General features: G+C 38.0%; 1 protein-coding gene across 2 annotated transcripts in view; it reads right to left on the bottom strand.

Annotated features, from left to right (window-relative positions):
- The window catches only part of MRPL3 (mitochondrial ribosomal protein L3), a 61923-nt gene that overhangs the window by 23529 nt on the left and 23104 nt on the right, over positions 1 to 15290 (bottom strand). For both annotated transcript variants that reach the window (XM_077811184.1, XM_077811183.1), the window contains exons 7-9: positions 7413 to 7521; positions 4991 to 5068; positions 2678 to 2755 (exon numbers count right to left, since the gene is read on the bottom strand). In XM_077811184.1, coding sequence (XP_077667310.1) covers positions 2678 to 2755; positions 4991 to 5068; positions 7413 to 7521 — 265 coding nt within the window. The remainder of the gene's footprint in view (positions 1 to 2677; positions 2756 to 4990; positions 5069 to 7412; positions 7522 to 15290) is intronic.

Below are 15290 nucleotides of genomic sequence, written 5' to 3'. Positions count from 1 at the left end.
CAGGTTTTTCTGCAGTTTCGTACCGGAGCTCTGAGCAGTCATACTGCTCCCTAAAGTCTAATCTTTAATGTCATTTAGTTTAAATAAAAAAATGTGAGCAAGATCTCACAAGGTATTCAGATTCTGCGGCCATCTATGTATTTACCAATTTTAAATATTTGTCTCCGACACAAAGATGTGACCTAAATGCAAGATCTTTTGCAAAAATATATTTTAGTACAAAAGAGACAATTTATAGTTCTCATGTAGTGATATCATTAAATAGGAGCATAAAGACATGGTATGCTATTCATCCATCAGTTACAGACAAGGTCTCACAAATTAAGACTTAAAAATAATGGCCTACAACAAAATTATACTTAGACTCATAGACTTTAAGCCCAGAATGGACCATTGTGATCATCTAGTCTGACCTCCTGCACACCACAGGCCAAAGAACCTCACCCATCCACTCCTGTAATAGACCCAGATTCTCTGGCTGAATTACTGAAGTCCTCAACTCATGATTTAAAGACTTCAAGTTCAAGAGAATCCACCATTTACTCTAGTTTAAATCAGCAAGTGACCTTTGCCTTGTGCTGCAGAGAGAAAAAAGGGTTATATATAGTTTTAAAATGAAGAATTATTTGTACCACAGGCCAAAATCACCTCTTCTCCCACTCTTATTTCATTGAACCTCAAACCCATTAACCATAACTACATCAACCTCAGTTGTGTGTCTCAGGATTGACAAGAACCTCTGAATGCAGCTAGAGAAAAGACTGGTTTTTCATCTGTTTAAATTAATGAATAATCACCCACGGTTACAGTCCCAAGTACTGCTGTCATGTCCACTACTTTTGGAGAGAAGTCTGATTTATCTGCCAAAAACATCTTTCTGGACATCTGTATAATCCTCCTTTCCTCCCTCACTAAAAAAAAAAAAAAAGACTGATTTGCGTAATCCACCTCCTAAACTAGGAAATGAGGTCATATCCAAAGCAGGGTTCAAAGTTGCCTCTCAACTCTGAAATGATTTTGAGACCAAAGTCAGAAAAAAAGAAAAATTGATGCATTCGCAAAGTAGGAAAAAGTGTGATGTGCTGTTATTCCCCCCCCACAGAAAATGAAACATTTCCCTTCTAAAGTGAGGGGCTTTGTTTGTTTTATTAAAGCAAGCAAAAAAGTCTGTAATGCTGGTCCACAAATGGTGCAGTACATATCACAAACTCAGTGTCTATAATAGAACATATACCAGAAACATGAACTTCTTAATCACAATATTCAAACCTTCTGAACTATTAACTTAGAGATTTTCAAGAGGTGGATAATTTAATTTCCCCTGTCCTGATGCATTGTAAGTATATATTGTGCAACTAACACCTGGCAATCTGTCCAATTGTTATTGCTGTCTCTCTGGTCACTGATCTTAAAGGATATGTCTACACAGAAATAAAACACCTGCAGCTGGCCCAGGTCAGATGACTTGGGTTTGCACGGCTCAGGCTCTGGGGCTGAAAAAAAAAAGTCATTGTATAGACATTTGGTCTTGGGCCGAATCTTAAGCTCTGGGACCCTTTTGGGGTGGAGGGCTTCAGAGCTCAGGCTCCAGCGAAAGCCTGAATGTCTACACACTGATTTTTTAGCCCTGCAGCTAGAGCACTGTGATCCTGAGTCAGCCGACCCAGGACAGCTGTGTGTGTTTTACCCCTATATAGGCATAACAAGGTATTGAGAGTCTTTGGGTATCTACTCCAACTCAGAGGAACTGGCTTAACTTCCTGCAGGTAGTAGATACCTGCAAGTACCTATTTACAATATGCTTAGGCAACGTTGGAAAGAAAGGCAGTAAGACAAGTCTATTTTGAAAGAGTCCTTAGAGCCAGTTGGTTTCTGACTTGCCCATGCCTTGTCTTTTATTTCACTATTATGGTTTCTAGAATTATGTATGCATACTTGGAATACACATGTTCCAACTATTACGGGAGGTCAGACTAGATGATCACAATGGTCCCGTCTGGCCTTGGAACCTATGAATCCCAAGAAGATTTCATGGGATTTTGAGATCATTTCCTTAAATGCTGCAGAAAATGGCAGTATTCTGTGGATGTTAACAGAAGAAAAACATCCCATGACGACTAGCTGCCCCATTTTCACCTTTAGTGTTTTTCAGAAAGCAGTGTTGGAGAAAGACAAAAAGGTATCATTCCAACTCTTGCCATGTATGGTCAAGACACCAGATTGCTCTTAACCAGATGTCAACCGCACTTCTGTTCATTCATGATCAGTACAGCTCTCAGAGCAGGTACTTTGAAAAGATCACCAACAAATCCAGTGGCTCAGTTTAACAGTGATAAACAGAAATGCACGAGACTGAAGCTACCTATTACAGAATCATATTCAAGGTGTGTTAATGTACCGAAGGCTAAACATCGATAGGCATTTCCATTACAAAGCAAAAACAAATCTGAATAAGGGACTCATCATTATCTCTACTGATTATTCCCCATCCCAGTCCTAATCTTGCTCCCATTGGATTCAAAGGTGCAAGATCAGATCCTAAACAAATAAAGAGCAAAAACAACTATTTTCCACTACAAATCAACTTTCAAACAGGAGAAAATGTAGACCACAAAAAATACTGTCAAGATTATGAATAGTTATTTGATAAATGAAAGAACTTGAAAAACAAACGTACCTTTACCAAACAATTTTTGTGACCTGGGACAGAACCATTTACATAAATAATGTTGTTCTTTGTGTTGATCCTCCACACCTGCAGGATTAAAAAAAATGGAAACCTATGCATTTTATTATGGTTTCAGGATTTATTCAATTTACTATTTATAGCCAGTTAAAAGTTGGTAAATGTGAGCAATTGTGGAGTAAAATATAGCTCCGCAATTGGGATGCTTATGCAATGTAGGAATATATTTTATAATATATTGTGTATGCATACAAAAGGCATAAGTATGCCCATGTTGAATGGCAAAATGAAGCACAAATGTGTTAGCAGAAGTTGGGACTCTGGGGAGAAGAGGTGTGACTGAGCCTTTTATGTTATTTGTCCTAAATTTGCCCCAACATTTGAATCAAACTCAACTTTGAGCTGGCACCTCTCAAATACATTTGAGGCTTGAACCATAAGTCAATAGGAGCCTGTCTGCCGACTTCAATAAGCCCTTGAAGCTCAGATCTTAATCTAGCAATCACAATTTTACTTCAGTCTCTCTTCCCATTATAGTGAGAGCTATAGCAAAACCTTGTGGGACAAATTAGCAGGATAAGCAAGTGTCACAGAAATGTTGTAGAGGAGCAGCCATGTTAGACTGCATTCGCAAAAAGAAAAGGAGTACTTGTGGCACCCTAGAGACTAACCAATTTATTTGAGCATAAGCTTTCGTGAGCTACGATGAAGTGAGCTGTAGCTCACGAAAGCTTATGCTCAAATAAATTGGTTAGTCTCTAAGGTGCCACAAGTACTCCTTTTCTTTTTGTCATGGAAATGTTACTGCAAACAGCTGCTAATTTTTTAAGTACTTGTGAAAGTGCTGAATTGAACACCCTGAAAACATAAGTTCTCTACTTATCCACCAACCAGATAGCAGCAGCACAAACTTCCTCCCACCACAGCACTAAAACGTTTCTTGTACTGTCTAAAGAGGTCACCTGTATGGGTAAGCGTGTCTTCATTCCCATTTAGCGCTGTGAACATGTGTGCATCAGGAACTGGACTGGGATGATAACCTCATCTGATACAGGGCAGTGAACGGGGCAGCCACCAGACTGTAAGAACTTATTGCACTGCTGACCTGGCCTGGATCCGAACTAGAGCTCGCACAGGCTCTAAGAAGTCAGCTGGTAACCTTCCAAAAAGTACTTTTCCTGCCCGCCTCGCAGAAAGACAGTGAGGCATATACCATGTGTGCTAAAGCCTCATCTATAACTCCCATCCCACCTCCAAAACCCAAGCCCTTAGGATGCGTGCACATGGGGGAGCAGAGCAGATGCCTTCTTTTTAAGTTACAAGATGAGGATGGACACATGCTGTTTGGGCCTTTTTGGCTCTCTCTTTCATGGTCCAGTTATGCTGGCCTAGTTTGGGTTCTGAGTGAAATGTGATATTGCACTGTGGAGCGTTCCCCCTTTTCAACCCAAGCAGCTAGTCAAAGACTGGGACCCCAGGGATGTTCCAGGTGGGAGTAGAAATTGGTGATAGTGAGGTATTTCTTTGATGAAGTTTTATTTATAAAGAATGCACAAAATCCTGTGTCACTGAATGCAGAAAGAATCAAATAGCAGGAAACAGCTTCTTTTGTTCACAGCACCAACACCCAAAAACCTCTCCTCACATTTCTTCCAGGGTTAGACGCTGTGTTTTCAGCTACTCTGCCTCTCCATTTAGGGTGTTCTCAGTTACTAGGTGTTCTGCCTCCCTTTTCCCCTCACCTCTCTGCAAAAAAACGATACTCAGCAAAAACATCTGGATGGGTTCACATTCTTTTTTGGCTTAGGCCATGCCTACAGTAGAGAGCTTACAGCGGCACATCTGTACCAATGCAGCTGTGCCACTTTAAGATCTCTCATGTAGCTGCTCTATGCCGACGGCAGAGAGCTCTCTGGTTGACATAATTAAACCATCCCCAACGAGCAGCGGTAGCTATGTTGGTGAGAGAAGCTCTCCCGCCAACACAGCACTGTCCACACCGGCGCTTCTGTTGGTGAAACTTATGTCGCTCAGGGTGTGTTTTTTACACCCTTTAGCGACATAAGTCATACAGACAAGAGTGGTAGTATAGATATAGACTTTGATGGGGGCTTCTGATTAACTCATCCTGACAGTTATGGCAATTAAAGGAGGCGTTCACACCCAATCTGAAAGAGGTTTGTGCTCCAAGCAGTCACTAGTACCTGTCAGCATAACATGGTGTTCTAGCAGCTGCCAAGCCTCATTATCTGACTGAAATAGAGTGAACTCTCTCCACACGTGACTACTATATTCAGAACTCACCTTTAATCCAAAAGCGGTCCTGTAGACATTACCCATTTTCCCAGGCATTTTCGTTCCACGGAAAACTTTGCCAGCATTCTGTATCAAAATAGGGCCAAAAGTTACATAGTTACAAAAGGTACTATTGCAAACTGAAAGGGGTTGCAATTATAAAGCTTCCTGGCAAAGTTCATGGAGATAAGCAAGGTAGATTACAAATTCAAACAGAGAAAGCTACATTTGTTAACGTAGACTGTTTCACATATTGGACAAATTGACACCAAGAGGAATCTCAAAGATGGTATTTGCAGTGCTGAAGATCCCCATTACTGATTCGCATTTCTAAATGCTTCCTACTGGTGCGCAAAGTTTGTGTGTCATCGGAAACAGTGTAGACTCACTGTATCATGGCAAGCTGAGACTTCCTGTGCAACGTACAAATACACTGTCAAGTTACACTGAAACAATTCAGGGTGTTCCAGCCTTGACAAAGCTGTTTACAGATCTGAGGTAACATCCTCACTCCTGCACCTTTACATCAGGTAAAGTGGTCAAAAAGGGGTAAGAGCTCTAAAAGCCCTCTGAAAAAAAGAGGATTCCCCTGCCACAAGCCTTTATCCAAGGCCCCTTTGATAAATCCTGGAGCAGGGGGTGTGCCAGAGGAGGGCTGCGGCATGCAGCACTGCCTCCCATAGCACAGCTCAGGGAGGTTGCTGTAGACTGCTTTTCAAGGCTCTCTAAATTACCTTGTGGCCCATTCCAAGACCCTTCAGCAGCCTAGGATCAGGAGGGTGCAAAAATGGCTTAAAGTCACTTTAGCCCACTTCACCCTGGTCCGAATTCTGGTCTTCGTCTTCTAGATGTGCAGCAGAGAATCTCACCCTTAGTTTCTTTTCCTTTTAATAGGAAGGTATGTTTTCAAAATGAAGGTTGTCTCTACTTCCATACCATCATCTAGGATTCTCTGCTGCTTCCTTCCCATGTGCATTTGTAGTGTTTCTTTTTCTTTAACTTGTGTCAAAGCCATGAGCCCAGAGAATCAACTGCAGTAAGGCTAATGGGGGATGTTCCCGTACTCAACACTGAAATGAAACCCACAGTAAAAACGGTCCATATGGATATGATCCAACATCACGGACATTATTTTGCCCTGGTCATCTTATCTTCCCTCTTTACTTCTTAGTTTCCTAGTCTAGTTCTATTTGTTTCATGAAATTACAAATGGCACAAACCCAGATGAAATTCAGAATACCTACACAAGAATTACTTCAGGTTTCTTAATGATTAGTACCAGCTGCTAAACAAAGTGTTATATGGCCAAAAAAATCAAATTTTCCAGCATTATACGAAAAAAAATGCCAGAAGTAGAGCTTAGCAGCCCAATTTGCAGCTGGAATAGAGATCAGTACTAGTTGTTCCTATAGTCTTATGCGGCCTGTCTTGTGCAGCACAGTACCATTTTGTTCCTGAAGTTTTCTCAAGTGTCATTAATCATTTCATCCATTCTTTTGGACGTTTTTTTAAAAATCACTCCAGGAAATTTTTAAAAAAGACGACATAATCAGGTCTCAGTACAATGGCTTTGTTGGTCCCAGCTCTGGTTCCCTGGCATTCAGATAATACAACTGTTTATATAACACCTAGTTTAGTCCCAATAATGTGCAAACTTCACAGGTCCAAAGTTTCTATACTAGATAAATATAAGTTTTACAGTAATTTTAATTAGAAGTGTCTAACTGTAAAGTCCAGACCACCTATCTAGGGAATGGACTTCTTAATAATAAGGAAGCATGTAAATAAATCAAAGCACACTTTATTTTAGCATTGAATGCTATAGTTTGAAAGAGTTGTTAAATAAGGACTATACAAGCTAGTTAAGTTCAAGAAGCTAGATAAAATTCCACTGTAAACCCTTCAAGTCAACAAAATACCAGCTGGATCTTTGGCAGATAAAGCAAAATGCCCAAACCCTTCCAATCTAACATCAGAATGTTTGGCTTGTGACAATGGTTACATAAATGAAATTATAAAGAGATTTCAGATCCCTCTTAGCATTGATTTAAGAGTGGATTTTATTTCTCCCTACTTTATTATGAAACATAATGTTTAGTAATATCTATTAGCCAAATTAAAAAAATTATAAAATATAATCTTCATGTACCAAAATATAAACAAAACATTACTACCTCAGGTTAGGAAGAAACTTCTATGGACATGTTATTCCATATATTGTCTATGTATCTGTTTGTACCTTTCTCTGAAGCATCTGGTACTGTCAGACAGGACACTAGACTAGAAGGATAACTGGTCTGTTTTCGCATGTCTAAATACTGTAAAATGGTTTGTTTTAAAACACACAGCTCTCTCCCCTGCACTAAGTTTTGCTCCAAAGAATGGTGGTGAAGAGTATCTAAAATGAGAGAAATGAAGTTCAACTACTTACAGTATTGGATATTGCCCCAGGTCTTCTGTGTGTTTTAGTCTGGCCATGGCTGGCCGGTTGGCCTTTAAATCCCCATCTTTTCATGACTCCTTGAAATCCTTTACCAATTCTGAAAATAAACAAAGCCAAATTAAATTTGCTTTCAAATAGATTACCAAACAAATAAAGATTCTGGCACAGTAACTAGAGGTCCAGTTAGGCTCCCAATCTTTCACCTTAAGTAAAGCTCATCAACCAAAACATATTCTAAAGTCTTCATTGATTATATTATATTACTTGTGCTGCTTTTGGGAGAAAGAGGCAGTGGAGGAGAGTCAGCTAGGCAAAAGATTAATTTCATCAACATACACTAAGGTTTCTTGCTGTACTGGTCCTCATCTCAAAATACTGTAAATTAAGTGTCACCAACCAATTGAGTTTAGAAGCAGAAAGGAAGAAAAATCTAAACTCAATTCAAAAACTACACTTTGCAACTCAAGCAAGAGACTGGAGAGGCTCAAGTGTTGCTATGATGAGCCTTGCAGTGAACAAAACAACATTTTGCTTCCCAAACTACAAAACACTTATCACATAAAAATCAAGTTTTGAAAATGTAGGTCTAAGCAACAATGAAAATACTTCAAAAATGTCTAAATGATCAGATCTGGACTGATTCAAGAAATATGGTCTAGAAATTAAATATTCCTTGTGGTTCTTTCCTTAATCTTCTCTAACCTGAATGATAATTTTACACACCTTGAAGTCCGCATTTACACAGAGCTCAAAGATCATGTGGTCAGATTTCAAATGAAGTATCAATGGTTTTTACCAATGAGGAAACTAGAAGAATAGTAAAATAATTGTTTAACCTGTAATATTTTACCATCCAGAAGCTTTTGGACCAAAAGGGTGCACCATTTTAGCCTGAAAATATACACACTACCTTTTCTTCAATCAATAAAGAGAGATCTCAATACAACCTTTAAGTGAGGAGGAGAACTGTGAATGCTGCCTTCCCCCTTTACAAACACTGACAACTTTTTACATTTTCCTCTCATGCTGGGGAATCCAGAGTTAAGACTGAATTCTGTGTTAATGATAAAATTTGTGAATGTTGTGCAGATTTACCATCTACTGTATGGCCAGATGCAGCAATTTAGCTACAGTCGGAATATAATGCACTTTAGTCTTAAGTATAAAAATGTTCTAACATCTGACTTCTGCATTAAACAGGCAGTTCTCTGAAAAGAAAATCATATGCACTAAGTGTATTTACTCCTCAATGTATTCCAATGATCATTTATATGACCTGCGGATGTCTGCAAGACATAAAGAGGATAAAATTTCAATTATATTAACTTGAAAAAAAACATTAAGAGATGTGCTCATTTAAATGTAGTCATTACAAGTACAGGCATGCACTATTCAGAGCCTTCAGGGGGAAAAATATCCAGCAGCTCACAATATTGCTTGGCAACAATCTACATAGTAACAGATTTTTTATTATTGGTATAAGGAGTTGCAAAAGTTCACTGTCGAAACATAACTTAAGCAGACAACATAAAGTCATACTTGGCCCTGGTGGATGAAGGTGTTTAAGCACACGCCTATCTTTCAGCATAAGAGTTGTTCCACTGAAGTCAATGGACTACTTATGTGCCTAAATTTAGGCACATGCTCCACCAAAGTGGGCCTTAAAAAGAGTGATTTTAACCATCTCACCAACCCTCTCTTTCCCAACACATACAAAGCAGCTTCTCTCACAGAGTTAAAATAATTTGGCTCAATTTAACAATACATGATAACATGAAGCAGTACCCCTATTGGTAGTAATTATCAGTAGAGTAGCTATAAATTTCTTCTCAGACTAATACTAGTATATGTCATGCTGTTATAGTTTGTACAGTAGAAACATTTTCAATAAGCATTGAAAGATGGAAGTGAAATCACATGGGAAATTTCCAGTTTAATTCAGGCAACTAAAAGAAGAATACTTGCTGACTTAGGGGTTTTACAGGTACAGGTTGAACCTCTCTAATCCAGCACTCTCTGGTCCAGAAACATCCGTGGTCCAGCATAGGTGCTGGCTCCGTGGCTGCTCCGGGACTGGCGCACTCATAGGGAAATGTTAGTGGGTGCGGAGCATCCAAGGGCGCCAAGCTACCCCCTCTGTCCTCCTCCCCCCACGCCTCTCGCGAGCCAGCAGCCCCACACTTACCAACTCCTCCTCCTCCCTCCTAGCGCTTCTGGAGTGCCGCAAACAGCTGGTTCCTGGCATTCAAGCTCCAGAAGGAAGGGGGAGAACCTGGGGCTGGGACCCCGGGTGGCAGCAGAGCCCCTGGGCGGGGGGCCATGCTGGGCGCAAAGCCTGAGAGTGCTGCAGCACCTCCCACACCCCTACTTCCTGCACGTATGGAGACCCACGGGCACTCTACATTGACCTCCCGTGGTTCGGCAAATTCTCTGGTTCGGCACCAGTCAGGTCCCGAAGGTGCTGAACTAGAGAGGTTCAACCTGTATTTAAAAAAAAACAGAGCCCACTTTACAAACAAAAACAAAAGCCTTTAATACAGTTTTAGTTAAAATAAGAAATGAATCTGGTCAGTGACATGAGGTGGAGTCAACTGTTAAGCGATTTGATGTACAAGCCACTTGTATGATATACAATCATTTAGCACACACAACTATCTATTGGTAAAAATTGGTGTTATTTTAAGACATTTCATATATAGCACTAAGAGTGACATGTATTAAGACAAAGGGCTCATATGCCAGACCTACACTTGTTAACATTTGTCTTAAAGTTCACATTAAGTTGCTGCACACATAGGAACAGCCATCCAATCTGAATTTGCTGATATATGGGGAGCAATGTTTGCAAATCAGAAATAGATTTTTAATATACATTTTATAGATTCTACAAACACCGTGCAATAAAATGATAATGAAATTCAAAGATGGCTAAGTTTAATTTAAATAAGTGTTCTAAACCAAGCAGCTTTCAGTTAAAAGGTAGCTTGCACAAACCAATGTTTCCCTTTGCCTTTTCTGCTGTATAGAGAAGCCCTGAAAGTGTTGTGTACATGTGTACACGGAGGTGCTGGTGGTATTGGATTAATATTTTTCCTGATATTTTTTTATTTTACAAATATCAGGACAATCAAGTTTTATTCTCCCTGTTTTTGCTGGAAGACTAAGACTACAAGAGAACCGGAGGGCCCTCTTATCATTTAGTTGAACAGGTAGAGTGTTGAAGCTTCCACAAAGAGGTCCTTTCTCCCAACATTTTGCCAGGAGTGGGTTATTTGTTTAGAGCCAATTGTATGCTCAGCACTGTAAAGTACACTCAAAAGAGCAGTTCTTGCCTGTAATGGTTTCTAATATAAAAGATTTACATCTATTCGAAAACAAGTTGTTAATAAAATACAGACAAGAAAATTTAACAGTCTGATTAAAAATCCCTTTCCCAACTCGTTTGTTCAATTTTCTCTCATTAGTTACCTGTGATGTCATAATCCTACTAGTTCAATTGTTCAGAGGCTTCTAAGAGAAAATGCGTAGATAAAAAACTTTAAGGTCTTGTATTTGTATGAGTATTTTTACACACATGGTTTGGATGAGGGGAACTTCTGTTTACATTCTTGCTTATAAAAAATCATAGCATTAAAACTAGTCAGAAAACTACTTACTCTGCAAACATTCATAGTTCACATTATTATACAAATTAATTTGACATCAATTTCAAAATCGTAAAACTACAACAAAACTAGTCAAACATGGAACATGTCTTCAAAATCACAAAGCTTACATCAGATACCATATATCTGAGAAATTTTTAAAGCTTATCACAGCAAGTTTCCACCTTAATTTATTATTGCAAGCAGAACTAACTTCAGTATATAATTCTTAAATTTTTATTAGTTTTAATATCTCAGAGTTTATTTTTGCTCTGCAGCAATGTCAGAAAAATATCTGTGAATTTGTAACTTACAAGAATCAGAAGTGGGAATACTTGAAGTCTCACATGTATGTTCTGTAGAAATTCTATTCTTCTCTTTAAAATACGTTATCTATTATTGCAGTGTAAGTAGGCCACTTCTGGCATCTCTAGCAGGAAGATGGACCTAGTAAATAACCAAACTCCAAAGCAACTAGGTCTCATGATAAGTGAACAGTGACCACACAGAAATTGGGACATAGTTCTTCAGCAGCAGAAAGGCATTAATAAAAACCAAAATTCAACATCTGAAGAAACCAGTATCAAATAAAATGGTCCTGTCAACTTTAATCAAGCAGCATAATCCCATGTGTCATGAAACTGAACATCCACCTCAAATAGTTCATCCAGAAAGCCAATTGTTTAGACACAAACTATCTACTCTGCTGTAAACTGTCAAAAAGTAAAAATCAAAAAGCAATTTCACCAAGTGTATATATTTAAGGGGCAGCACTCCAGGAATAATTGTTTACTCCAGTATGTACTAGAAGACTTGTTTTCAGCAAGTGCTGCTTGTACTATGGGATAACGTTTCCCATTTTTAATAATTTATGCAATGCAGTAGCATACCGCACTCACCTACTTTCTGCTCTCAGTTGTAATCCAATTGTTTCCTTATGCATATATATCACTTTGAACAAACGCTAAAATTTTGCAGGATTGGGGCCCTAAATGAATTTACAGGAAACATGGACAGACTAAAGAATAGTGTTCTGATTAATCTTAAATTTCCAGTGTGTTGAACTGGAATATGAAAGTATTCTTTATTCATGGAGGTCTGAAAAATCCTTCTCTTACACTGGCTAATGTAAAGGAAATTCTTCTAGTTTCACAATGGAGGCAATATATGTGTTTAGTGCTTTGAGGTCTACCATGGCTCTTCCATCAGATCTTTTTGCACTGTGAAGAATGGAATGGAGACCTTTGAATTGCTTTACCAGAGCAACTTGCCCTATAGCCTTTCTGGACATAATATTTTGATTTGCACATTGCCTGTAATACTTTTTATACAGAAGAAAAAGTTGCCTTTCATCTTGAAGTAAGTTTAAGCACTTATAATGTACAATCATTTATTCTGCCAATTTACATTGCAGGAAAAGAACATTACACGGAGCAATGTATATTTTTTCCCCAGTCACATTCACTTTCTTATGCTACGTTTGTTTTAGAGGTTTAACTGTCCATTTCCCTTTTTAAAATACAGAACAATTCAGATTTAGTATTATTTAAAGTAAGGGACTATTACAAATGGTTTAAGTCAAACTTAGTGCAAAGGATCTGTATAGGTACATCCATGCTCGTGGGGCCAATCCACTGTGATCCTTGCTAGCAACATGAGACTGTTCTAATCTGAACCCTTCTTGAACAGAGATGGCAATCTATACAAACCTGTGTGCTTCTCTGCTATGCACAAAATGGATTTTTCATGAAACCTCTACATTTATTTTTGCCACTTAAGAAGGATTTTAACCTATGGGCTGACCTTACAAGGTGCAGAGTGATTTGAAACTAATGTGAGCTGAGGGTACTCAGCACCTCACAAAATCAGGTCCCATACTAGTAACTCAAGGAAAAGAAAAAAAATACTACAGCAATTAGAGAATTAGTAGGCTTTTAAGACACCTTTTTACTGGTACTTTTAAGTAGGTTAGTTACCCGGTTTTACCTGTACTATATTCTAGTGAATGGAAGGGTCCTACAACCTAGAGTTTTATTTTAAACAAAAACCACGTGTGTGTGCATTGCCAATCTGAACGAGTATGTGATCCTAAACAATACAGCATAACTAATGAGTCACGTCAAATAATAAGGCAAAGAACTTAATAAAATTTACTAGGTCATTCTCCTACACAAAATACTACTGAACACCAGAGTTGAATTCTATATAATTTAAGCCTCCCTGTCTCTAAATTGTTTTGAAATCTGTCAGTGCCTCAATCAGTATTTACATTAATCTTGCTGACTTTTTAAAGCATATTTAATGGACAAGGTCTTAATTTCAAATACATTTGTTTTGAAATGGCCTATCATCATAAGTGAATTTGTACAGCTAGTAACAACATATATGAACACAACAATATATATTATTGAGGTTAAACCTAAATAAACATTTTATAACAGTTAATGAAACAGGAATAAATCCCCAAAGCAATGTGAATCTATTAGCTGGGTCACCACTTCCTCAAAAGGTGCTCCATTTCATGTGCCACTCTTCAACACACATTTTGAAATTGAACTTTGAGTGAGCAAGATGAATCAGATGATTGAAATATTTCAGAGTTAGAGCTGTACCACACTTCAGTATAAATCTTTCTTCTAGAATGTGATCAGTTGACATTCTCATCCTGTTCTTAAGGCATACATGACAAAATAATGGCCAAACCTCCCCTTTTTTAGGCGTTTTGCTTCATTATTAATTGGAGTTACCACTTGATTTATGGTTGACTCAAAGAACTCCTGCAAGGTCTCATATCCTGACTTCCCGTTTCTGTATCTACTGAACAAGACCTAACCTCTCCAAACACTGTGCACAATTTTAAACTGAATACAATTATAGTTTAATACAAACTCAAATCAGGCATAAGAAAAGTATGATCCTGTAAGCTTGTACTCATGGATATAATCCCATTAATTTTAAGGAAGGGTTTGCCAGATTGGGCCTTTAATTTGCACTTTCATACACAAATTAGAAAAGGAGTACTTATGGCACCTTAGAGACTAACAAATTTATTTGAGCATAAGCTTTCGTGAGCTATAGCTCACTCCATCGGATGCATTCAGTAGCTCACGAAAGCTTATGCTCAAATGTATTTGTTAGTCTCTAAGGTGCCACAAGTCCTCCTTTTCTTTTTGCGAATACAGACTAACGCGGCTGCTACTCTGAAATCATACACAACTAAGTTATGCAAAATTAGTATATCCACCCCACTTTGACCGAATCAAGTTAAATTTATCATATCTGACATGATATATTTAGAAAATACATATTAGAAAGTAAACTCACTAGTGTGAAAAATAGCCAAATAGTATTTTACGAAGATTCTGATATGTTAAAGACAAAATATCTAGGATATAAAGCATCTCCTAAGGTATTTCCCATCGCTAGCACAAACTATAACCAGTAAGTGCTTCCCATTCTGAAGAATATGGTATTGGCTATCATTTCATACAGTACTAGTATAAATGAAGTTGCTAGAGAACACTCCTTTTATAAAATCCAATATACATCACTTCACTCCTTTTCTATGGAATGAATTGACAACAACATAACCTTTCCACACCAAAAGCTACTATTTGAAAACATGCTTACCCAAATCCCATAAAATAGTCCTGGACAGCAAGAAGCATTTATTGGAGTTCAAAGCAAGAACTAACGTGCAGGTTAAATGAAATGAAAATAATGATAAGCAGAATTTAAAATAGAGTGTATATAGACAGTCTTCCTGGTGTTACCTGAGGGAAAACAGCTGTTCAAGTCAACCATATAATACTGTGTAATACCTCATTTTTCAGTTTTAATGTAAGCAAAATGTCAACATATAATGAGATGACTTATTTAAAATAAAGAATCCTATTTAAAACTACCACTTAGCTTGTGGCAAATATGTCATACCTAACAGATCTGAAATAATGCTTACTGTGGCATTTTGGGGATAAAAATTATTTTAATGTTGTAAAGGAACAAAATCTCAGTTGCTTAGTCAAATATTTTAGAAACGCACAATGTATTTTTCGGCTTGAGTAACACAACTTAAGAAAACTGAAACATGGCGTTAAAGTATACCAGTGAGTCTAGACTCTTATTTTGCTACCAAGTATTTAAAAAAAACAACCAAGAAGGCTGGTTTTTGTTTTGTTTTTTGGTAAGTGCCAAAATCCCTGATATGTCAATGGTCATACCT

The sequence above is a fragment of the Eretmochelys imbricata genome, chromosome 2 (assembly GCF_965152235.1).
Source record: "Eretmochelys imbricata isolate rEreImb1 chromosome 2, rEreImb1.hap1, whole genome shotgun sequence".
Lineage (NCBI taxonomy): Eukaryota > Metazoa > Chordata > Testudines > Cheloniidae > Eretmochelys > Eretmochelys imbricata.
This window is presented reverse-complemented; position numbering and strand designations above follow the sequence as displayed.